Consider the following 27,904-nt stretch of genomic DNA (forward strand, 5'->3'; position numbering starts at 1 on the left):
GCAATTAATAATAATTTTATTTTAATAATATTATTAATTCTATAAGTTCTTACAAGAAGCGAGGCGATATACAATACAATGATTATGAAAAACCATTTTTACATTGGTAGCAACCGAATAAGTCTCTTACAGAAATTTCTTGTTTAAAGCAGTCGACGCAATATAGCAATATTAGTTCTAAAATATTACACAAATTTACTACAATTTTTGCTAAGTTATATTTATAGGGTTTGATATGATCCATTATGTCTCTAATTGTTTTCATTATTGAACTTTAATTTTACTATATTAGATACAGAAATAAAGTTACGAACATTAGATATGTATTAGAGGTTAAAATATATCAATAAACTATAAAAAAGTGAATGTCGTTTAAATATTAATTCGTTCAATATTTTCAAAATAATTACTTATTGACAAAATCTCTACTGGAACATTTAAGATAGCAAAGCATCTTACTTCATCTCTTCTAGTATATAAAATCTTTTACATTTTTACTAATGTTATGATATTTTAAACTTATCGTTAAATATTACCTATATTATTCTTGCTAAACCAATCTTTTGGTTTATACAATCTATCCGAAAATATGTATGTATGTTCTACCCGAGGAGGCCTTTAAAATAACAAATTCAACAGTATATTTATATCAAGTAACATAATTATCATCACAATAAATTTTCTAAATATCTACTCGCAATTATGTGAAACTACAAATACATTACAAGTCAAAATTACAGCGACTTATCTACTTAATAATATTATACACTTTGTAGCTCAAGTTTTAAGCAGGATACTTAGTAAACTGTACAAGAGTTATATACAATTTCTTAAAATCTATATTATATATATATTTTCTACATAGCAACTATTAAGTTTAGAATGCCTACCATTTGTAAATTAAATGGTTTTCAATACTGTGTCCAAGTTTTGGCTGCAACAAAGAATTTATATTAATTTCAATAAATAAATTAGATATATGAAACTTGTTTCTTGTTATCTTTTTCTTAATAGGAATAAAGGAAAACCAAAAATGTGGTGGATAGATTCCGTTATAGAACAGAAAAGCAAGTGACAGATCTAAATGGAAGAAAACATACTGTACACATACAAAAATTTAAAAAATCTGAGGTACTAGGCGTGTGCGCACATCACAATAGGTAATGTCTTAATGTTGCTCGAAGCAAAATGCCCAACATTGTTCTCAGTAGTAGTAGAGTAGGAAAAAGAAAAGAAGAAGAAGACTATATTATTTTGAAAATATCAAATTGTTTTTTATATTTATGAGACTCAGAAGTTAAAAGTCTCGAGACTAAAGATAACGAGAAAAAAAGGTTACCTTTGTAATGCATGTCCCGGTGCATGCTCGGGCAAGTCTTCCCGGGGTACTGCAAAAACAGTTCAATATTAATGTTGCATATTGAAACATTTACTTGCTATAAACGACTTTAAATTTATTGGCATAAAGTTAAAAATAGCATACAAGTCTATGTCAGAAGGCAACGTATATTTTGTTAGTCCAAGAAAAACTAAAGACAGAGCGTGACTATGTGTGTACGTGATACAAATATTCAAATTGTAATAGTTACTAATTAATTAGAATCATGCTTTATAGCAAGTACATATTTATACCAGCCTTAGGTCAAATTTATTTATGAAAAACTATTTATTTATGAAACTGTTATAACTTTAAAATTATTTTTTATTTTTATGGCGTATACACTCTCTAAGTACTTGTACTACTAGTACGTCAAAAACGACTCGACAATTGAGTGTAATGCTTAGTAACTAGCGTTTATTATTGTTATCCTGTACCTGTATGTAATCCAAAGCGTCTTTAATTTAACTCTACATGAATTATAGCACATATGTTGAGTTTGCTAAAGAATAAGGTTGATAATACCTTGCTCAAATCGAAGTCGATGTTAGTCCGCACCGCGCGGTGGTGCAATGGCTGTGGCGGCCTGAAGTTGTTTCCTAAAGGAGCCTTAGGATGCCGCGCGTCACCCTGCATCAGGCGCCGCAGCCCGTGCAACTGCAGCGTCACAGAATTTTAACTACATCCGAGATCGATGGTCACACGAACACGGATAGATAAACTTTAAATCATATAGCGCTCTCAAGTTTATAAATTTCTCTCTCTCATCTCCAGACATTCCGGTTGCGTTCGGGGCAGAGGCCATGAAGCCTGAGGTCAGCGATAAAAAAAGCTTCAGCTTTTAAACCTTCAGCTGAGATTTTACTACCAGCCGCTTGTCTGATATATATAGTAATTGGAAATGTTATAGTTGTCTGTCAACTGCCTAAGCTACTAGTCACCTCGTTCAACATCGATGGGTAGATAAGTTTATAACAATATAAATAAAAAAAGCGTTCTCTAAAGCGAGCAGGAAGGGTACACACCCCTCCTCATCAAACTTCATCTAAATCCGTTCAGTTAACCAGACTGAGTAACAAACATCCATGTACACATTCTCTCTCACTCAAAACTTGGCATTTATTAATAATAGAACGATTTGTCGTATTGTTTATATATACTTCTGGCTCACTGCACGCCTTGGGCGAGTGTTAGTGCAGTGAGTGGGTTTGTAATAAATAAATAAATAGGCAACATGAACCGCAGTATCGGCTTTAATTTGTCTGTTATATTGTTATTTAACAAAACACTATTAGCATTATCCAGGTTCGACTGAGCGTATTTTAAACACAACAAAAATATTAAGAGAGTAAACTTACAGATACTTGAAAACCGCAACAACAACAATAACTAGAGCATTCTTGCAAGTTATATCAAGCCAATTTAAATAATACAAAGAGTGGGTTCGGCACGAAAACTTTGAGAAACTAGTTTTTAAGTCTTTAAAAACTAGTTTCTCAAAGTTTTCGTGCTGCATATGCTGCAATTTAGCAGACGTTTGTACTTATTGTTTTTTTTTTGCAATTACTTTGCAAGGGCATGTATGGAGGCCTGACAATTGCAAGTAGATTGAAATTTCTTCGTTTTACGCTAGTGTGGCCCAGTGAGTAGGTTTGCGGGATTAACGGGCGCCGTGCACGCGATCCCTATCTCATTCCTATCGCTGTTTACGCTATATTAAACAATTTGGTTCTGATTATAGACTCCAGGTAAACTTCGATTTTCCACTGAAGAAACTTTGAATTACTCGTTTAGCGGAAAGTTAGTGTAAGTTTTGATTGTTTGTACCTAAATTGTTTTAACTACTACAGTCAGATAAAAAGATACATTTAGTTACACTTCTGTTCTGTTTTCGACATGATAATCGTATTATTATATAAGAAAAATATTTTTTTTAGATACATATCTACTCATGTATTACAAAATTATGCAAACAGTCTCTTACGTAGAAACAGAATAGTAAATCCTCCTCTCACAAGTGCTTTGGGGGAAGTAACCTTCTTAGCCAAGTGATGTTATTACCATATACCGCATTACTGAGCACATGATGGAGTCACCGCGAGATTGCAAGAAGTAAACTAGCACTTAATTCCGCCAACACAAACGGAAAACATAAACAATGATTTATAATAACAGCCACACAACGCGGCACTTTCAGTTTACTTTTAACACGTACATAATTCACGGCGGAGTCTTTGTCTAAAGGCGAGGGACGTGAGTTGTTTATTGTAGCGTGAGCACAAATGAAAATGTTATTACGCTGGCCTCAAGCGCGGTTCAATTCGCTGAATTAGCGCTGCTGGAACCGATTGTTTTCATTAAGTTTAATCAACATATAATTTTATTTCAGACTTTATTGCTATATATATATATAGCAACTAGGATTTCAAATTTTGATCAAATTGTTGTAGTCCATGCAAAATTTCATTATTATCCTTTCATTATTTGTTATGTAACAGAAGTAAGTACTACTCACCAGTAATCTCACAATATTTAATTTCGCAACAATCGGGACGAGTATTAAAAACCCATAGTTAATTTACGCATATAATTCTCCCATATATCCTCATAACAGCCACAACCCTCAGCTATGAGGAATACGACTATAAGAATATAAATTAGAACAATAGTTGGTAATGCCTCTCATATTGTCTTACTTTTGGTCATGGAATGTTTACACATTCCATGACCCGTATATCCGTGCAAGTCTCGGGAACAAATAGGCGTGCTATGCAAATAGTGAACTTGGTACTTGAACGGATGCAGCCTGACCGCTTATATTGATTGCCGCGAACTTTGTAGTTCGTCCGACAGTTGCTGAACAATTCGCTTTGAAAATCAACAATATCTGATCTTAAGTACGTAACTTTGTTATCTGTTATTTGTTATTGAGTTATTTATTCAATGCCAATAAAGTTTGATATAAACACAATTTATAGGCACTATCAATGCACAGCCTCTCCAGAATCTTAGGCTGCGTTCACACTTCAAAGAAGCATTGCAATAAATCATACAATTTTCCATGTATCTAATCGCACATTAGCGTTTTTTAATCGCATTTAAAGCTTTACATTGTATGATGAATGTCCAATGGTATTTATGTCGGAAGCGCTTTAAAGACAATAGCATTGAAATAATTTTAATCGCTCGTGCGAAGGACGCCTTAGTGATACAGACTGGTTGGTTGATATATGGTCCATACCTGTTGTTTAGTGATATAGATGGGTTTGTTGATGATGATCCACGTGACAGTCTCGAAACAAGCCGGCGCTGTGGTAGAGCCGTCGTACGTCATGTAGTAGTCTGTGTCAGGCAGGAGTCCCCGCACAGACAATTTGTTTACCGGCATCTCGGCGCCTGGGAATACATACTTTTATACATTTATTATCCTGAAATTATCTATAACTAGCATTATGCCCTTAAATTTTCTCTCTGTCTGTCATGCATTGCCTGGTTCCTTTCGGGACTGAGATGCCGTGTAGGCCTGCGTCAACGTAAATAATAACAGCAACAATACAACCGGCCGCGCGCTTGACTTCTACCCTTCTTAGGAATGCTATTTTTGCTTAGAATATTGTGTCCTTTAGTCGCCTCGTATGAGGTCAAACGCCTTAAAATCATTAAAAAGTCATTCATTATGGTTTCTGCCTTCCATGCGAATCTTATTCAATCTTTCATGTCTGCGTATATATGCATGAAACTTGAGGTAAACATTCTGAGAATACTAGACTCACACTTACAATGATAGAAACTATCCACAGTATTCTATCTAGAACGAGGCCTTGTTTTGTCTACTCGTTTATCGGCATCTCTGCCTCCAGGGGATAAAGCTATTTTGGTACTCTGAAGCAATAACACGCAATCAGGTAATCCTAATTGCTTGTTGATGGAATTGCTGCTTTGATTAGTTTACTAATATCACATTTTGCCATATTTGTGTTTCGCTTCAGGATAAATACGGTTTGCGGTTACACAAGTCATAATAATTGGGTTGGTAGAAAAAAGTTATAAAACATTTACTGTGGCACTAACAATAGTGCTTTATTTTAGTGCTACAATTAACATAAGTTCACCATGGCATTAATCGTTTATGCCATTATTGATACGTCTCATAAAGTTACTTGCTGCTGCTGCAAAGCTACGAAATTCTCTACATCGTAGCAGACGCGTAGCACTTTCGCTACGATTTTGCTCCGTGTAGTTATAGTGTCATAGGGTAACTCAACAGATATATATGAATGAATATTGTGAATTCTATCTGTAAATATTATTACATTAGCATGCGAACAGTACAATTTATTCACATTTCAATTTATTTTAAAGAGTTTTCTTAAGATTTCTAGTAATACCTTTATTCGATATAAAGATATCTAGATTCAAAATATTATAAATAAAATATCTATTAACTGTTTAAAGATTATACAGGTAACCATAGTAATATGGTACAGAATCGAACTGGCTCGGAACCAAGCAAATTGCAACGCAATATCATTTATTGCAAAGTTTTAGTATCCGAACCGCAGGAAGAATCTATATTACAGTTTTATAGGTAACCTATTATAAAATAAAGAAAGTACAGAAGGAAAGATATCAAGGTATTTTATCACAAATATTAACAACTGTGTTTCCACTTTTAGTATTTTTTAAATTAACGAATTCATAAATGAACTCCTAACAACTGCTAACAAATGCTATTGCTTTGTAAAAATTAATAACGTTTACAAAGAGAATAACTGTCGAGAATAATAATATAAACACTGCAAATAATACTTCTCTTACAAGCATATATAGATCTGTTGCCTCCATAATTTGCCACCATATCGCTTCGAAATTCAGTGGCCATTTGTGGCGCCTTGACTTACCCCCGTATTTTATATTCTCTAACTCCTCTGTCAATATCCTTAGCTCCGGATTTGATAAATCACCGAGCTGCAACACGAATGAAAGTCAGTAGAGTAAAGATGAAAAATAACGTGAAGCATTTATCGTGCCATCGAACCGTCTAGCTTTCCGCTTGTGTCTTATATAGTATCGCTAATCGGGTATCGCTATCGATTGACACAACTTTTACTGGTATATATAGATATATATCTTTCATGGTGGTCTGCGAAGAAATAAAAAAAACATAGAATGTGCAGATTCTAAAAGTTAATCAAGGGAAAGGATTATTAACTAAAGATTTTTGATAGGTGATAGACTAGGAACATATTACTATTGAATCTCAATACCACCAATAAACCCGCCGTACAGCTAAATGTGTTTCGCAGTGTGTTTACCTTCGAGCTTCGCAACTCATTGCTCTGTCTACTCCGAAAGGGATGTATAAAAAAAATAATTCTTCCTTTCACATTGTCTAGATTACATGGTAAAATACTTATAACAATAATAAAAATGAACTCATTAACATAAATATTATACCTTCGATTATATCATTTTCGTGGGTTTATTTTTCTCTCGCATTAAACTTCTCTATTAAAGTGATCTTTGATGTACAATGTCTAGAGGATGCGCTATTTTTGGGCATGTGCAAAGAAAACTGCTTACTATTCAAGTAAAGCTATACGTGCGAAATATAATGACAACGTTGGTAAACACGTCCCCTTGGGCGCAACATCTGAGGGACAGACCCCTCATTAAGGGAAGTCATAAAACGATCGAATCGTCCCACACAAGAAATTCCTAACCTTATTTACGAGACAAGTTTACGTTCGAGCGGTTAACATTCAATGTTTAAGATATCCCTACAATGTAAACTATTGTGAATCATGTTGGATAGTCAACGTTCAAATGGAAAGACTAGAAGTGGGTTACACAATATTTATTATTAATAATTTAATTTTATCAATAATTTTTTGAGACGCTTGTATGCGATGGAAAATTTATGTAATTAATACTTTAAATTTATTTTGATGAGCAGTAAATAAATAACGCTGTCGTAATCATGCTAATTAAATTGCCCATAGCATTCACTTAACTGTATCTACGGAAGTCACACCCTTCAGTTTGCACAAACTCATCAGAAGCTACTAAATAAAACACACCCACCACACGGCAATTAATTGAAACCGTAGTGCATTGTTGTGTTGATCCCTCCAAGTGACTGGCGATATACTTTACCACCTTCATTTAGTCACTTCTTAATTTGTACTAATAGCTTTAACGGCTAATCCAACAGGGCACAGAAAAGTCCAATTTCCTTAATTAACTGCGCTCAGTTGGTCGGAATAAGGTTGAGGCTATGAATAGGTGCGGCCGACTCGATAACACTTCGCCTCTAATATCCATTACATGAAAGCGCAATCGCGTCTTTACAAAAATTGCAATTCACTTATTCATCAAATTACTGCCACGCCACACTTTTTTGTTTCCTTTAAAAACAATAGAAGATCTTCGTTTACTTTCAAATATTTTTATCGTCCATTCATGCGAATGATTAAATCATTTCTTACCTGTAAAAGTAATGAAATTGAAACAATTCCTTGAGCTTTATGTAGAGCTTCGGAGAAGTTGGAATAAAGCTGCGAATTGAAACCAAATATTTGAATCTGTAACAAAAGGAAATCGTATATCTATATTAGATTTATGTGATGTACTGTTTACACTTCAAAAGTTTACTTTTAAAAATATATCGTGAATTAAGAAATGCGCGGTGAGTTTCTTTTTAAAGGTAATCGTAATGGTGTATAAAAGCAAACCGCACGAGAGTAGACACATGATTTCGGATTTAACGTGGCTGCGTGAGAATTTGTCACATAAATAAACAGGAGCCATGCTTGAGTTAGCTCACAGTCGTTCGTCGGGATTACATTTGGGATTTGAGCATCTCGAGGAAGGCGGCGCGGACGATGCGTGTAAAAACATCTGTTACGCTTTCTTTGGAGACCCCTCCGAAGACACGATAACATTTTATCATGTTACATGTTTATCCCAGATTTACCTTGCCTATTCACTTGTGTTACGCTATTTACTTTGCGTGTCTTCATTCGCTCTTCGTTTTAGTGAATTGAGTTTTTTTCAGTGAGTTTTTTGCACACATTCCTCATAGGTAGAAATTATAAATAGGTACCTATAAAATAAATACTATTTATAGCTACTTCCTATATAAAATTCAATGAAATTTGAAACTACAACCAATAGCGATCATGAAGTTACATGTACGTACACCATATATTTCTTTTATCTATGACACTATTGACAATAAACATTTTCAAAACGAAATTTCAATCAAACATAATCAAATATATATATTTTATTAAAACATTTTTAACGAGTATCTCCTTAAGTAATCATGAGGCAATCATATAATAAATACGTAATTTGGCAGGTAATTAACCGCGATTTGTGTTTGATATTCATGAGTGCGTGCGCAAGCAATTACTGTTCGTGTATCGAGATGTTTGCTCTGTGAAACTTCACGGGAGCAGAACGTTATGCGCATTGAGCAGATTAAATAATTACGATTGTAAGTTGGAACTAACCGCAAGTCTTTGTTTAACATAGAACTTTAACGATTTTCACCTAATTAAGCAGCTTTTGTTTGAAAGTTTTATAACTGAAAAAAAAAACTATATTATGATATTTTTTTCAATTTCAATGAACAAGCAGAGACATCTGGATAATCCATTTAATTTCGCGGACAAGTTTAGATATAGAAGAAAATGGCTGGATATAGAAAATAGATGTCGAGTGTTTAAATAAGTGTTCACAAAAGAGGTGAAAACACATTATATTTCATGATACATGGATAAACGCGCATGTCCAAAATATACTACAAAACTACATCAAGTCGGCTCATCCGTTCAGCTACTACGATACCATGGACAGACACATATACATAGATACACAGATACACAGATACACAGAAATGTGATCGTCGGTTAAAAACTAACCTCAGCAGGAAACGAATATCCGTTGATGGCGTGTTCGGATCCAAACTGGTCGTGCAGGCCATAATGTATGTGGATCTCATGGAACTGGTACTTGTATGAGAGCGGGCCTCCCGTGATGTTGATGTGGTGCCGCGTCTCATTTTCCACGGTGAAGATCACCGAATGGCCCGTGTTGGTGATCAACCCATTTATCTGGTGAAAAAAATGGGTTGAGTCCATACCACGAAAGAAGGCTGATATATTACTGATAACAAGACCTTTTGGAAAAGTAAACCATTCAGGAGTGTAGACCGTTTAAAAAAATGCACTAACTGGGAAAGTAGTGGCGTGGACTCTAGTTTTAACAATGAACTGTGATATTGTGTTTCTAATTATTGCTCTGTTTTGACGTTTTTGGATATCGACCAATGGGTAACAATACGTACCTACTAAAACTATGAAAGAAAATTTTGGCTTGATTACTTATGTGCGTGTGGTCTGAGGGCCCACTTCTTGATTACTCACCCTATGCTTATCTATGTGTAAATAGCGTAGGTTTGGGTCGAAGAGCAGCTTGTCTGGCTCCAAGTTGACGGGAGACTGCCGCCGGCCCTTGTTGCAGAGCGACCATTCTGGGTTGATGAGACCCCAGAACGCTGGACCTTGTTGTGCATAAATAAAAATATATGTATAAATAACACATATTGAGTTAGCCCCCAAAGTAAGTTTGAGACATGTGTGTGACTTGTGACATCCAAGACCCAGGCCAATCTGAAAAATATAATTTTCTTTCTAGACCTGACCGGAGATGGAAACCGGCACCTTCAATAATACAGCTAAACTTTATATAATATTTTTTTAGTAAGTACATTTTATATTATGGCATTCGAAAACTACCTTTGAGTGAAAAACGCTTCGAAATATTTGAAGTATCATTTCATTAGTTGGGAGTGAACAGTATATGGTTTCACCGCAATTTCCTTTATATGTTGAGTTTTAATAGTCTGAAGTTACTGGTTACTAACGCCATTATCAGAATTATTTATCGTTTTTGCGTTGTTCAGAAACTTATTTTATAGTTTCTCCTCGTCTATCAACATTCACAGAGTTGCTTAAAAATAATTTACGCGATAAATAATATACCTACTAAAACAATACAAAAACTTAAAAGCTGACGTGTAATCGTTAAAACGGAAATTATTCGATACTTTATTCATTGTTTAATATGTGGATAACGTTCAAAAGATCTCCGTTTGCTGAATTTATATAGTTCATTATCGTCCATTTGATATCCGAACAAAATGCGACGTGTTCACTGTAATAAGCCATTGTCACGGCGATAATTAACAGCGAATTTCGGTTGCATCAGATATAATGAACGTGCACGAGCGTCCATAAAACATAATCTGCTGTACATTTCGAATATGGCATGTAACTTGCTATTAAAGTACGTACAAATTAATGAAGTGCCAGGATGGCATTTGAAACTAAACGATTTAATATTCATTATGGATGAAAACAATGCAGCGATGGAAACCAGTCGGAATTAGAACGCTTTGTTTGAGTGGACACGGGATGAGAATTTGGTACATATCTAACCTTTGTATTTGTTTATTTCAAATGGTAAGGAAATTAATTTATAGAATTTAATTAAATAAATAATATGGCACATATGGTATCGATTCAATAGTATACACTGTGTGTAATATTTTTTGTTAGTATAACTGTACTGTGAAAAAATTAGTCATAAATTTAAAATACTACAATTAAGGTTTTTTAAACCGATTATAATGGAAGCGACTTATTTTCTTACTTAGAAATGTTAAAAGAATCCCATAATTTCGTGTAACGTGATTTTAGGAAGTTAATTTCAGTGACAATCTGCTAATTGTTTTATTAGTTAATGGTTTGTCGGCATGCAATAGTATCAAATTAGAACGGATTTCTTTTGTTTTACTTACTATGCATTATACAATACAGACATAGGTACCTATAGGTAATACATATTTTTAAAATAATAATTTACTTAATACTTTACTTTCATATACTTAGGTTTTTTTTAATGTTTTCTTTTAACTTTACAATATGAAATTAATTAATATAAAGTATGAAACTTTAAAGGTAAAAGGAAACAGTTTTTTTTCTTTTGTTTCAATGATGCAAAAGAACAAGAGAACCGAATAATAATATACCACCACTTACACCACCACGGCAATAATAACAAAACTACGAGAGCCAACAGTATAGCCATACCAATTTATACTCAGTTAAGTAAGTTACCTACATCGACTATCCCAAGGTATTTCAATATGGAAGCGAAGTGCGGAAAGTAGCCAAAGTGCTTTGGATCGCGTTCACGCTTTTATTATTTATGACCTTGAAAATTGCATGAGTAAGCCGGCGCAGCCGTTGTGGTCACGCCCACTTTATGGCACGCGCTAAGCGAACTTTCCATTAATGCGAAATATTTTTTTGTTTTGGCTCTATACGAAAGTTCGGGAAATTGATTACATAACCTTTTTTTCGTTGCAATATGTATAATCGATTGCGTGCCAGTCACGTAAATACTTTTTTGTTGAAAATAGTTAAAAACTTTAAACTAATATGTAAAAATTGTTTCAGTTTACAGAATTGTCTCTTTCATCAGTTAGTGTTATTTTAATTAAATATTCGAAAACCATCAGGTAACTACTCGAATGGGAAGTAAAATTAATTTAGTCAAGAAAAAACAACGTCCTTTGGAGAGCGTCATGCAGAAAATTGGATTCAAACACAATTGGACAAATCATAACATTTTCAGAAACATACCTACTATTTATTCACCTATTTTCGTGCCATAACTGTCCCTCTTCCTGTGGCCAAGGTAAAAGGGGCCATTTATATATTGCTCTCATATTATAAACAGCTATATCGACTCGAAAAGAAGAAGACTAAGAATTAAATCTATATCAACAAATAAGTGTACGAAATCATACGAAAACATATAATGCGATCATTAACATCCTTAAATATTCCACGAGAACAGGGCCGTGTGGTCTCACGCAATGTTCGCTAACTTTCCGAACTTACCCGCGCTGGACTTTTGATACATTTTTAATGACTGCCAGCGATGTAATGATCAGATTACGTTAGTTGAAGGCTCTGTGTGCCAAAATACAGTTAGTTTGCCAAAATTGATAAAGTATATGCAGGTAATAATAACGTATAATATAACTATACCACACTGAATAAAAAATAATTCAAATTTCCCTTCAAGTACAAGGGAAATTTGTATTTTTTTGAGAATCGTGTAAAGAATTGAAAATGAATCAATAAAGCAAATGCTTTGAATACTCAAGTAAAATTGTAAACAAGATAAGGTATCTATTATTTAAGAGAACTTTAAAGATTTTTTTTTTGTGAAAAGTATTCTATTTTATTATATTGTTTTATATGTTGTATATTATTAATGTATTTTATTAATACTAATATTATATAGCTTTCATACTAATATCTTTCTTTAAATATTGTCACCTAAAATCTAAAATCTTATTTACCTTTATATAAATAAGACATTGAGGCCGTGGGACTTCAGCCCACAAATTATACAAGGCCATCTCCACTAAAACCATTGAGGTAACAGGTGACCAAAAGGCTGATATATATCTAGGCCAGAGATTAAGCATTGTCATTCAACATGGCAATGCTGTCAGCCTTTTGGGCACGCTACCTCGAGGTAACGAATTGCAGGGACTGGCATTTTTGTATATATAAATATATATTTTTTGTAAATAATTTGTTTTTATTAGATTTAATTTATTTTGTATAAAGTAGCTTAGGTTAAACTAATATTATGTATAATAAAAAATGTGACGAATAAAAGATATTTCGAAATATAAATAAATTACACAAATAATATACATATTGTTCATACAACACGAATAACACAGCATACGAGTAAAATGAAGACAAGAAGATATCGGAATATAAGTAACAAAGTTGACATGATAACATACCCTCGCTAGTAACGTAATATGAATGCATGATAAATCGCCCGTATAAATTCCGTGTCACGTAAAACGAAAAATGTTATCGGCGCAGAGAAATTGATACGGCCCACAAACGAATGTTTGGCGCGGCTGTGTGTCGATGCATTGAATTTTTCACATGGACCTCATTCTTTTGATTTATACCGCTTTGTAAATCGAACAAATCGTTGGATCTAATATTACTGAAGTTTGAAATAGGAACGTTCCTATTTCAAATTTCAGTAATATTAACCAACTTATTTAATTAATGAATATCAACTTATACCTAAGTACGAATATTTTGAATTCCTCGTGAGAATAGAATATAGCGAAGCCTTTGAGTATTTCTTCGAACTTGGATTTAGTACTAATTTATATTAATTTGGCAGTACAATCTTTTGTACATTAATATTAATAGTAAACTGAAAAATTTCGGTCAGTGGATGATGATTTGATTTGATGAGTTATAATATGATTGATGTGATGTGCATCCGTCCGTCCGCGGTAAAAACTGTTAGTACTACTATAATAATATAATTTGGTGTGTATACCACACAGTAATCACGATGACAAAGTGGTCAAATAAAATCTTGAAAAAATTAAAATTTTAAGGAACACAAAACACGTGAGCTTGGGAATGATTTTTTTTAAATCTTTCCTATTTGTAGTGTTAGGTATTGTTTCAAATAAGATTAGAGGTGTGGGATGATCATTAGATTTAGTAAACCGTTAGTAAATTATTAAGCTTTAAATTGCCGATTTTCTGCAGCTTTTTAAAGAACACAAAATTAATGATAGACTCAGAATTTCGAGTTATTATAATTTTTTTTATTATTTGTAGTGGATAGCATGCTCCTCTTTATTTATATTTGCATACCTATATTTGGCAAAATAGGTAGTTTTAATGCTTTAAACATTTTATCAACAATTTGTATATTTATACTCATGTTTTTGGCAAATAAATGTTTCCTTTCTTAAGAGACGAGTGTCCCCCCTCTCTACCAACGAAACGATTGTTATTAGGACTTAAAACGTTACATATTTATTAATTTTATAAACACTTTACTGTTACTGCATTAGTACCTACTCATATATAAGGAAATTAGAAAGAAAACTATCACACCTAAATTGGTTTTTGTAAGTTTACCAATTATTAGTCGACCAACTGTATTCTAGTATAAAACTTCGAAAACTGGTGGCATGATATGAAACTCCCGGTCAGTGAATCCGACTCGCACGTGTTTGGTTGTTGTAGTTAACTACGAAACCCTACACTGTGCGTAGCCCGACACGAGTTTGGCCGATTTTTTTGTAATGTTGGTATGCAATACAATTATTACAAACAAACAACTATACTATAGTTAGTTACATTAGTATGTAAGATGACTTGATTTTAATGTTATTTTACAGTAGGTACCTTTGTCGGACATATTATGCCGGTGACATCATACAGCAAGTAAATGAAACAGCGCTCACCTGAAATGCCGTCGTAGGTCCACCATTCCTCCCAGCTGACGCCACTCACGGCTGCAATCAAACCAAATCTAATTAAGTCTGCACCGCTCTCATTATGAATAATCCTGGTCGTCACCATACATTGCTGCAAATATTTCTGAGGTTAACGACCCAGATCACGTGAACCAGAATTAAAGTGCATTTAAATATTTTCAGTATTGCATTGTACCATGGTAACCCTACCTAATACTAAAATTATTCAAATTAAATCACACAAAGTTCTTGAAAGCAAAACAAACATTTATAAATAAAATCTTAAAATACTTAAAAGTCATTTCAAAGATTTGCGTAAGATAATCGGCTTTTTAAAAGATTAAAATTTCCGTCCTAAACTTCTTTTAATTAAGATTATGATACTCATAATATTTCAAGCAATTAATTCAAAAATACTTAGTCGAGATTCCCTCGCGATAATTATCTGTTCAAGTACATTTTCTTATAACAAGATTTTCCTCCCACGTGAACGGATGGCTTGGTTAGGTACTTCATAGTTATTACCTAAGGAAATTGTTAATTATATTTATTTCAGCGCGTTTTATTGCGCTTTATATCCTATTCAAAAATACTTTGACAGAGTCCAATTATAATTGAAATATATTATAGGCAAAGGCAACCAATAAACAAAAAAGCAATACTAGAATACATAGCCCAAAGCGTGCAGTCGAAATACACAGATCTGGAAACTTACTCGATACTCGCCTGATTTATGTTTTTAATTTAAATTTTTGCATTCGCCAGGCGAAGTTTGCCGCGGACGCGCCGCCTGCATCGCAAGTATATGTTACCTACAGCCGGGAGATCGTTTCCAATCCCGATTCAATACAGCTCGAGCGAACTGTCGACTTTTAATCTTTTAATGCTACTCAACGAACTTTGAATCAACTGAATACATTTTCACTTATTTCATTCACAATATTGATTCACAGTCTACTGGCGCCGTTTAGTTACAAGTAATTATTTTTCAACAAATTCATATGCTCCTTTAGATGTCCTACTAGGTGATTAAGGGATTAAAAATCTTAACAGCTGACAGGTGACAACAGCATTCCCACAGAAGTTGTGTGTTGTTGTTGTTGTTGTGTTGACATAAGAAAGAAGTACAGTTGTCGGTTTTAAAATCACAGCCGTATCTTAAAAAGGGTTTAATTTTAGCAGATCCTGGGCTTCAACGCATACAGAAGCAGAAACAAGCCTGAACCTAGCAAAGTTACCGAACCGACTGTGTTTCATCTGAAAGAAAACAGTCCATTTGAAAACTTTGCCAGGTGTTATGAAATTATGAAAGTTGAATACTTGAATAGGTTAATAATTATTGCTTTGAGAACAGGGATAACGTTAAGTGAGCTCGGGAGCCTGCATGGACACTAAGTACAGCTCAGTACGGCTTAGAGCAACTTTACCGTCGAAAACAACACCTGAGGCATCGCACATTGTGGCCGGCGCAGGTATGAATTACCAAACTTCGCAATGAAAATATGTTAGGAAAATTTTACTGAATCGGTAAGTATCTCATTTACTATAGTTTTTTATGAGGCTTTAAGTCATAATTTTAGAAAATATCGTAAAAGTTAGGTCGACTTAGCTATTTTGTTTAATGAAGTGTCAAATAACTAACTGGTTCAGGTAATCAAATCAAAGAACTAAATGTTTTTTTTATTTCACATCGGACCCACTACCGCATCAGTACTAAGAAAAGGGATTCTAATAATTTTTTTTTTTCTTGTTCTTGAGAACACTTAACTCCCAGACAAAAATATTGCGAAACGAGTCGAGTGTGGAAACGAATGTCAGATTGAATTTCTATGCATTGTTGCATTTCGCCGACGCGATTCCTACGTGTGCGAGAGTGCCTGCCCGGGAACTGCCAGTCAGCATCTGTTCCTTGGTAACTCTCGACTGCGCATCACTGTGCCCAGAGGAATTCATATTGCATCTTGCATTCAACAACACAGATCATTTCCCTTGTGCTTGTTTTAATTTTAATTATTTCGTGTTCTGACGTTAGCTGCTTATCAGGAGTGATTGAAAAAATTAATACTTTATATCATATTATGCATGTTGAGTATAAAAAATATGCTGTCTGTTTATTTGAGAATAGATCTCGTCTCATGGAACGTAGGAATTTTGGTTCAAAATATCACGTCATGATTAAAACCAAAATTCACTAAATTTTAGCAAACGCAAAAAAAAAAACAAAACTGTTTAGAATAATTAGTTCCATATATACCCAAATAATATCATAAGTATAATTCATAAATAATCATAAGTATCAAAGCAATAGTATATTATGCAGTCCTCCTGTTTCTAGATTTTTTTTTGAACTCGCAAATTATAAAGCGGAATAAAATACAATCGACAACACCTGAACAGTATTGATGTCGCAATCAAAATGTTGAAAACGTGAGCAATTCGCCGCCGACGAACTCCACAAAGAGCTCCGACCATGCATCGGAAATGAATCAGTTTCCGTTTTGAATGAACCAAATGATATATCTGTTAGCGTGCATAGCAAACGAGACCCTACCTCGGTGCAGCACTGCGCTGCTCAGAGCAGCGACGCATTTAAACAGGATGCACTTGCGACACATTGTGCCGCTCATTTTAAATGGTGCGAGCTCATAAATGTTCAAGAAAATAGGTGGGACTTCCACTGTGTCTCGATGTGGGTTGCAAAGGGTTTCGTGGAATTTCCGAATGGTTGGATATTAACAGCAGATTTTATGTGTTTTAAAATGTTTATTTACCAGTAACCTCACTAATACGACTACTATAAATAATTGTATTAATAATGTAACTTAACTTGTAAAAAGATTGAATATGGACTGATTCTTTTTGTTTGTTGTTTGGTTGTTTGAAAAAGTTTTCGAATCAGGGTGTCAGAACACTATAAACAGAAAATTCCATAAAGTAACATACTGATTTAATTTTTATTAAAAAATTAATAATTAAATTAAATAAATGCGAGGAAGATGACTTATATGATGTATATCTTATTAAAATAATACAAATTCCAATAACAGGACATACAAACTGTAAAACAGTACAAATAAAGTCTCCCAAAAATCCACTGCATTGAGGCTGCATAAGCCTTATACAAATTTACCTTCATAAGTGAATTTTATATCTATCACATGTTTGTTTCAGACATTCCAATACAACGATAGAAATAACTAAATGTCATTATGGCTTGGGATATAAAATAAAATAAATAAATAAAATCACGTGGAAAATAGGCAATTTCACGGTGCATCGGATGTTCTTTGCGCGGCGTGTGCGGCAAGGCTGCACTCAGTGCACTCGACACCCGCATCACAAAAGCGTCGATGAAGCGAGTAATTTTAATTGTATTGCTTTGCGAACTGGCTTTTGATTATAACTATATATATTATCATGAATAATAACGAATACGACAAGAGGCGAGACTTGCATGCAAGAATACTGTCAAGAACATATATGTTTCGAAATATAATGAGTATGTTATGTCATGTCATGGTTGAAAATAAAATTAAAATATTATTTAGGTTTGCAGGTACTCTGCATCCACATTTATTCTAAACAGAAACAGAAAAGGTCAGTTTAACATTCTTAGTTATATATCTATATAAATTATTTCTTTCTAGAGGAAGTGTTTGTACTTACAAACACTGATTACCCCTACACACAAAGTTTTGTGCGTAGGGGGTAATCTTCGGAAATACTCAATTTCCAAATTCAATCACCAGAAGGAAGCTATATTATTGAAATGAAATATAAATATGATACTTGTAAACATATAAATAAATGAACGACATTATATACATATAGAGCGCTGGCACTGTTCAGTACTTGTATGAAATATGTTCAGTGACAAAGGAACCTCTCCAAGTGGAAAATTCGCTGTCGCTCAATTGAGACTTTGTGTATATTGTTGGTGGGGAAATTTCAATCTTCTTCATAGTCGTATTTTTCATGGCTGAACTCTCATTAGTAATGGAGTAGTTTGCCATTGCTTTCTCCATCTCACACACATGTTAATAATCAACCAGTGTGCAGGTTTCCTTACCAGAAGTTGATGAAAACTACTATACATGAGTCAGATTGGTATACAAACTCATGTGGCATGAGAAGGATTCGAACCTGAGACCTTTCAATCCACAGGCAGGCGTCTTAACCATTACACCACCACCGCGAAATTTCAATAATAATCGTTACGTTACTGTCTATGCATAAGCATAATGAATATTCACATTTTATAAATTTGAAACAAAAGTATTTATGTAAGAAAACATTTAGCTCAAGCAATCAAAGTGATTATTCTATATCCTTACATATTATAAAGCAAAGTACTCTGCCGCGTCTGCCTGTCTGTCTGTTCGTGTAAAACTACTGCACGGTCTTTCACGTGATATTTAACAAGAGATACTAAGCGAAGCCGGGCCGCTAGTTCTTAAAAAAATATTTAGATTTTAATTATTGGAAAGTTATATGATATAATACTTATAAAGCTTTCCAGAATTATCATCTCAGTCACAGAAGTCTCTCTGTACGCAGCTCTATCCGCAGTATTGGCTGGATAATTTAATTGCTCCATTATACCGGCGGAACTCAGATGTGAAACAGTTTGACACACCAGCCATCGCTGACTCATCTTCAGCCACTATGAATGGAATATTCATTTCATTTGTAGTAACAATGTGGTATTTATTATCTAGTATAAACACAAAAATATCTGGCTTGACCATAGGTTCATAACAATCAAGTAGATGTAGTTCTAGTTCTAGTATAGTCGGGTAGGTATTTATGTAAATAACTTTATCCTAAAATATACTACTGTAAATGTATGTACATTCCTGTACATTCTGGTTTCAAAAGCTTTTTATCCAATTAAATGCAATTTCAGGTTAATAACCTTCCTAAGATTCTAATATTTTTAAAACTAGTAAAAGAATTCACTTTTAATATGATATAGATAATATAGCAGAGGCACTCAATTTTACGGAATCATTGATATCCACTCATGCATGACCCTTTTTATAAAGCTTTTGTAAATTCAGATAGGTATAGGCTACAGCTGGTGCAACAATAGAATAAAAACTATATTGCAGAAAACAGATGATTTTTTTTTAAATTTTTTGTGTATTTCAATAAAATCATCAAAATTTCAGTTAGGCTCTTGTCGGAGAACGAAATAAATATTAGGTCCTTACATATTAAATTGGCGTTTTGTTGTACTGGCCACTTTAACCACAAATTTCTCCTCTTTGGTTAGGAATTCCAAATTCAAATGTATACAGCTATTTACACATGTATTTGTATTTCGTTAACCGTCATTCATTTGTTTTGTTTTTTCTTCTGATTTTTCTGTTTGCGTCACTCAATTTACAAAATGGAAAACTTGAAATATCGCGTTATTTACGAGTACGAGTTTCATGGTGGCACCAGTGCTGCGGAAACGGCTCGACGGGTTAATGATGTGTATGGCGGTCGTGTCGCAAAAGAAAACACAACAGTGCGTTTTTAGTTCCAACGTTTTCGTTCTGGAAATTTCGACCAAGCAGAACAAGCCTCGTGGACAGCCGGAGACCCTAGTTGATAATGAAGAATTGAAGGCTATTGTGGAAGCGGATCCATCGCAAACCACGTCCGAGTTAGCTTCAGGCTTCGGTGTTAGTTATAAAACTATTTTAATCCACTTGAAGCAAATTGCGAAGATTAAGAAACTTGAAAGGTACCTCACGAATTGAGTAAAGCAAACCGGCAAACGCGTGTCGACTGCTGCGTTACATTATTTAACCGGCACAATAAAATCAAATCATAACCTGTGAAGAAAAGTGGACTCCCTACGATAATTGGAAACGCTCATCGCAATGGCTGGACCCTGGCCAGCCAGCTAAATCCTGCCCCAAGCGAAAATTGACCCAAAAAAGTTATTTGCAAGCGTTTGGTGGACTAGTGCCGGTGTCGTTCATTACAGTTTTCTCAAATCTGGCCAGACGATTATGAAAAGCTAGCTGCTAAACAACCGAGGCTGATTAATCGCTCCACGTTACTGCTGCTTCACGACAACGCTAAACCACACACTGCACAACAGACGACTACCAAATTAGATTCCCCGGACCTTGCTCCAACAGATTACCATTTTCTTCCAAGGGAAAGAATTCAACTCCGATAGGGCAGTCCAAACCGCCTTCAAAGATTTTATTGATTCCCGTCCGAATGGTTTTTTAGTAAACTATCTGTGAGATGGCAAAAATGCATAGATAATAATGGTTCTTACTTTGATTAAATAAATATATTATATTAAAAAATATTCGACTTTTTGTTCCTCCTATACCAAACGCCAATTTCATATGTAAAGACATAATATATATTTAAAATATTTATTTATTTTTGCCATATAGTAAAAAATTGTTATGGGTTATTTACATACCTAAGTGAAATGGCTTCTAGTTTTTCATTTTGTTAATTTTCATAAAAAATAACTTGAACGAATATCTGAAAAGAACTTTTGCAAACTAAAATATCACAATACTAAACAGTATATCTCGGTTGTGCATTCAACATTTTTTATTCACACAAACTTGATCTTTATGTTATCGAAAATTAGATCCAAAATCTAAATATGCCATGAGTGGTGATGTTAGTATGCAACTCGTATCGTTTACAGGAGTACGCGGGCAACTTCTACAAACCTATGCAAATTCTGCACTATTGCATTTTACCTCTCTTAGTAGGTAGATACATATGTTTCAAGTATGATTCTGAATTGTTTACTGGTGCAATTTCAGCAATGTTGTGTTGTTACAACTAGTGGAAGTTTACCTTAACATTGATAGAATATTATTTGATCTCGCTATTCATCTTATACCATGATAATATCTAAACGTATACCTACAATTCTTGTTAAATAAATTAAAACAATGGAAAGTTATTCTTAACTGACTCATACTGGATGTAATCCTAATAACAAGGAGAAATTGTGCTCTTCTGTGAGAATTCTTACAGTTTCTAGTGGGATATTTCTCGACGTTAAAGATGAATATCCTCGATCATTTAATTTTTCTTAAGAAATAGTTGCCGCAATGAGTGAGTGCACGTATCTCCAGACTGATTTAAGCATAATTTGAGTAACACAAAGACAATGTCGAGGAGCAAAGTTAAATTAAAGTCGTGTGCGGATTTGCTGGCCTAGAGCGCGAACCTTAGGCCATCGAGACACAAAAAATATGAAAAACAGAATACAAATTTATAAAAACCAAATTTAAAGAAAGATATAGTAAGTAAGGAAATATTTAATGCAATTTCCTATACGATAGTACAATTTCTGTCCATTCTCCAAAAAAATATATAAATGTGAAGATTAATGAAGATGTGTGTAGCAACAAACCTTAGCCGTGAATTTACGTATGTGCGAATTAACGTTGGAAGCATGTAAGTATAACTTGGACCCTGATGTAGTTAAGGAGTCGATTGATATATCACTTAAAAACGGTAAATTTAGACCAACCGAGCCATATTTCTATACTTATTGTATTTTATGACAAGGCTTAGGCGCGCACCACCTGCGCCGCACAGAAAACACAACTTGCAGCGTGTTTTGTACCTACGTCTGTTTACTTTATGCAATTTATGCATGGGAGATTATAAAAAGCAGTAGAAATTGTTGAGTTTAATATTTAAGTAAATTAGACATTCGTATTATCAAAATTTCAATTTTGAATGATTCAGAACAAGAAATGATAAAGTCCATTAAGTTCCTCTACAATACGATCTATCGTATTGTGACGAACGAATCGAACTTAATAGAATAATACTCGTAACTAATATAATTGAGAGAGAGCGTTATAGGCGAAAAGAACTCGCAAATGTGGTTAGGATTCATAACAAGCTTCAAACAACTAATGATAAACGATTAATGTCGTAAGAGGTACGAAAGAAGTGAAGTATATAGTTTAAGTTGCATCAGTTCTATACTCCTGATTAATAATTATACGAAAAATCCTGCCTCCTGATTAAAAATATGTATAATGTATACGAAAGTTAGACTGTATGCGAGTCATAATTTTACTCAATCACCCAAAACCTACTGGGCGGATTTGTATAAAATATGGTACACGGGTATAATCTGAAATAGCACACAAGGTTCTTATTATCCCCAGGGTGCAGCTCAATTTCATGAAAATAGCATTTAGGTTGACCGTATCTACCAATGCGTTGTTTCTATCCCAGATTTAAATTAATTAGTCTCCCGTATTTAGAGACGTTTCGCTCCAAATAATATGGTGACGGCACACACTAGGCCCGTCCCAGCGGATGACAGCGCTGTCGCATCTCCACTATCGGATTTACATAAATTATGAGCCTACTATGTTAACTTACACCGAATTTATTGGAATTTTGCAGTTTTTCTTCTAATATTCTTTTAAATACAATTTCAGCCATTTTCCGCTCGAAGGGTATGAAATTTGTTTTTAATGGCGATTACTTGATGTATAATGAAGGAAGTGGAACGTCCCAAGGTGAAAATAAAATACTTTTAAATATTTGTCAATATTTCATATATTTTTTCTTTATATATTTACATTAAACAATGAAACGTTTTTCGAAATCCAAAATGAATGTATAAAAAAGGGTGGAAAAATGAGCAGGAATTTCTTACAAGCCTTCCGCGACGTGTTGACGGAAAAATTTGCCGGGACCTTTGTCTTCGATTTAAAAGGTGTGTAAATAAAGGAGTGTGGAGCAATGGGAGGAGAGCAAACAAGGTCATAAAACACGTCACAGAACACCCTGTATATAATCAGCTTAGTGATAAATTGGCAAACATCACGCGATCGACGCAGCTGTTTCCGCTCGTCCGACGGCTACGACTTCTGTGCCGATACGAGATTGTCTTTGTTGTATCGATGAGGGAAATATCTATTTCTTGTATTTATTTCATTTTGTTCGCTTTAGAGCTAATTTCAGTAGTTTAGTAACAAACATATAGATATACTTTGTAACTTAATTTATTCCTGAACGACGGAATTAATATTAACGAAGTATACGAATGTCTCGCTCTAGTGCTTAACAGAGTGCTTTCTTTATTATCCCTATTTTTGAAATTAATTCACAGTTTTTAAAACATAGATTTTCAATCAAATAAAAATTATTCATCAATCAACTTCCACAAATCAATGAAAATAAAAGTACTTCTGGATCTATACACCTTACAACCCATTATAAAGGTCTGTTTGACATCGAATACAAAATTATATCTCGTTCTTTAATATCTTTATTGCATTGTAAATTCTTTATTTTATTTAAAAAACAAAGGTGTCTGTAATTTTATGCAAAATGTTTGCGTGGTGGGTAACCATCTTCACACATTAAGTGCAATGAAACGCTAATTGCAACAGCATATCTTTTTTGTTTTCATTTTACTGACTTTGTGTTTAAGGAAAACATTATATAATTTTCTCTAATATACTCAATATAAAAGTTACAAATACATTTTTGATCACCAACGTAAAATGATAATTAGCTTTAATATGTCCTTCAAAATGTCTAGTCAAATATCCAAGGAACCGTTACATATTTGCAGCTATGTATGATTGTATATAATTCGCCTTCTTAAGCTTAGTTCTAGACAAACCATTATCGAAATAATATCCTTTAAAACCAATTTATATTAAGGAATCCACTCGTCTCTTTCTATTGCAAAGAATATTTATTCACTAAATATATTTCAAAATCTGCGCGTTCTTGGATCCATAAGATAAAATATAATAATAACATTACTTAAGTACATATTTTACATATTATTTTGTTATTAATAAATTATAATACAAGCATGCAAGTTTTGATCATACATATGAGGCGGAATTTTTATTATTATCAATCAAGCATTATTTTTCTAATTTTATAAACATAAGTAATTATGTTAATTGTAGTATCCTCATTAATATATTACCTGATAATGATAGCAGTATCTGTAATATTGCCGACGCTGTAGCCGCTCGGAGGCTGTGCATTGTCTATGCCACGAACTCTTCTGATGAACATTTGATATTGTCTATGACACCTTGCTGCATTCAAACTCTTCTTTGAGTCTTTTCATTTTAGTGAAATTGAGAAAATTTATCTTGAATTTAATAGGGTATATTTTTTGGAATTAGACTTCATAATTTTTATCTGAAACAAGACAATTGAACATTGAACCATATATTTGATTCTTTATTGCTATTCTACTACATTTTATTTCGATCTAAGACATTTTTGACCCGCATTTATAAAAATATTCGACTGGTCGTATTTTTGACCTTTAGTTTTGTTTTGTGCATTCCTATATATCTATTTGACGTTATACTACTGAATTTGTTTAAAAATCAGTTATATTCTTGCTGGAACAAATCGTTAGCATAACTGCGTTAAAAGCTCTTTATAAAGTTTACAAAATAACAGATATTTTAATCATAAATTCGGGTACAACTTCCAGCAATACAAAGAGTTATTGGTATAATTATGGTTATATTCCTGATGTAATTATTCGACGCAATATGATATGATACATTACAATTAAGTTTCATATGAAAGAAAATTGTGGACATAGATTAAATTTCCTTAAATTTATTTTCTTGATTATTTTTTCTTCATTATTTTGACAAACTAGCGTTTTAAAGCATTAAGCAAAAACTTGTTAAATGTGTTTAAGTTATGTTTTTATATTAGTAATTAAGTTATATTTACTGTAAGTTTTATGAACATAATAAAATGAAATAAATAAGTAAATATTTTTTATTTATTTATTTCATTTTATTATACTGTCTATTTTTTTTTCTTCCAATTTAGATACATTGGTCAATTGGAAAAAGAGAGATGCTCGTCTTCCACGTCTCTATATCCTCAGCCTTTTGACTCCCGTACGACACAAAATTTTTCAATTATCCTATAATGTATATGTTTAACGAATTAAAATATAAAACAAGTGAAAACCGGAGTAACTTGCGAAGCGGTGTTTTGAAAGCATCAAGGGCATTGTTCACATTCAGTCCTTCTGATAATCGAAATTTGATATGTCGCCAGTCGTGTATTCGAATGTCGGCCCTGGTTTGTTCGCCTCATCGTATAAATAAGCGTAAAGTGGAGCGGAATCACGCAAACTGGTCATTAACCCTGCTTCATGGTGTACTAATGGAGTAGTGAGGGTGTCATTGCGACCGCAACAAACCACTTCAGGGCAACCCGAATGTCACCTAACTATAATTAAAGTAGATAAAGTTATATTGAACTTCACGCGCTTAACATATACTTATATTCGATTTAAAATACAGTATTTTATTTTACTTATACGGCAATTTTTTGTCATCAAAATTTCGTGACCCTTCAAATCAATAAAAAAACGTAATTAAGCAATCGAAAGTGTAAAGGACTATTAAGTGATTCAAAGCTAATTAAATAGTATGCAGAAGCATAAATTTACTTTTACTGTTCCCTTATTTAAATGGAACGTAAAATTGGCGAAACTAAAGTTAGTGGAGCGAAACAGGCCAAAGGCCGCGGTGCTGTTTTATATTTTTCTATGTTGTTCTAACGAATATTAAAACTATTAGATCAAAATTGTTACGTTGCCGTTAGCTGTTAAAAGCGAGTCGGTGACGTTGATTTGCTCTTCCGTTTATTTAAAATTTAATACCGATTATTAAAATATGTATTTATTATTTTTAAGAAAAATATTTCATGTAGTATTGGGGGTCACTATGTGTATTTTTTTAAATAATTAGGTACGATACAATTTTTAGGATTTTTTTGTAAAGATAAGTACTAAAGACACTCAGTTGTAACCGTTACAATAAAATAAAAAATCACATCAAATGTATTTTTTAACCTTACAAAACGATGAATGGAATGCTCTCATTGCGGAGTGGAATGTCAGGGGAATATTTTTGAAAAGGTTCGCTTTTTCAAAGCTACGTCGTCGTCATATTGAATGCGTTTTAATGAAAAAACATGCGCCGATTCGCTACAGTCAAGGGAATTAAAACCGCCCCGCGCGCCGCCCCGCTCGCCGCTTCGATGCACCGCGCGGAATTTTCATTTGCCCGAATATTATTTTTTCAGCTTTTCTACTGTCAGTGTTTGTTTGCATTAAACATGGATTTGTTTCGACTTATAAGCTGGAATATGCCGATAACTGCTGCTGTAAACTGATTGTTTTGAATTGAAAATATTTCTATTGCAAAAACATTATATTTATGAAACAAATTTATTGGAAAGTATATTATATATCTTATGTCTTGTCTATATTAATTTATAATGCGCATTATTTTATTTTACATTATAATTAATAACCTTTACAACAGCATTATATATTGACGAATTTCATAAAAATATTTATTTACTTAATTATTTTGATTTTGTGCATTGACGTTTTTAGTTTCTTACTCATTATTTTTTTACTTTATTTATTGAAAATTAGGTTTTAAAAATTATATTGATTAGAAGTTCATTAGAAGTTCAATATTATTTGTTCATGGCTCATGGCTTCTTTCTAAATAAACACATTGAGAGTGGTAAAATAAATTTAGATTTGGCATAGGTATAAGCAAAATATTCATTTATCTGACTTTATTCCTACTTTTCTACTTCCTATATGTCAATAAATTACAAAAACCAAGAAAAAAAGTTTTACAAGAATAATTTCAATCATAGACTGAAGTTTTTTTTTCATCATAGAATACTATTAAACGCACATTATTATTTATTAAGTAATAAATAAAAATAACACACATAACACATAATTTATAAAAAGCATTCATCATAGTATACGCACTAGTAATAGAATTAATCAAATAATTTCATACGTACTGAATATTACGCCACAAAGAAACTGTAGACGTAAATATTTGAACCACATATAACTTGAAAACTAAGTGAAATAATCCTCTTTTATGTAACAATTAATTCACATCAAAATTTTATGCCAATATAAGGAAATTTACTAATTAATCTTGAGCTATTCTTGTTTACGTATTGCAGTACGAAAGTTATCGGAAAGTTCCCGCCATTTCGCGCTAGGGCCAGGCTCCGAGTCCGTCCTCACGCCAGCATGTGCGCGGAGCGACTGAGCCTCGCGCTAT

General features: G+C 33.4%; 1 protein-coding gene across 1 annotated transcript; it reads right to left on the reverse strand.

Annotated features, from left to right (window-relative positions):
- On the reverse strand, positions 1–27,877 carry LOC128669479 (carbonic anhydrase-related protein 10). The gene is made up of 11 exons (XM_053744347.1): positions 27,633–27,877; positions 24,739–24,959; positions 14,769–14,819; positions 9,811–9,947; positions 9,307–9,498; positions 7,867–7,962; positions 6,280–6,346; positions 4,620–4,774; positions 1,904–2,035; positions 1,340–1,388; positions 1–934 (listed from the first exon to the last, which is right to left on the reverse strand). Exons 2-11 carry the CDS (start codon positions 24,797–24,799, stop codon positions 912–914), a joined length of 963 nt encoding a protein of 320 aa, XP_053600322.1. The 5' UTR covers positions 24,800–24,959; positions 27,633–27,877; the 3' UTR covers positions 1–911.
- Between the last annotated feature and the right edge of the window lie 27 nt (positions 27,878–27,904).

Source organism: Plodia interpunctella, chromosome 4 (assembly GCF_027563975.2).
Source record: "Plodia interpunctella isolate USDA-ARS_2022_Savannah chromosome 4, ilPloInte3.2, whole genome shotgun sequence".
Classification (NCBI taxonomy): Eukaryota; Metazoa; Arthropoda; class Insecta; order Lepidoptera; family Pyralidae; genus Plodia; species Plodia interpunctella.

Bases quoted from the DNA above. Each gene is read 5' to 3' on its own strand.
- LOC128669479 (XM_053744347.1), bottom strand. From the start codon at position 24,799: ATGCACAGCCTCCGAGCGGCTACAGCGTCGGCAATATTACAGATACTG. The intron at 6,347-7,866 runs GTAAGAAATGAT...TTCGTGTTGCAG, and splicing joins CAATTTCATTACTTTTACAG to CTCGGTGATTTATCAAATCC. The intron at 4,775-6,279 runs GTAAGTCAAGGC...ATGTATTCCCAG, and splicing joins AGAGAATATAAAATACGGGG to GCGCCGAGATGCCGGTAAAC.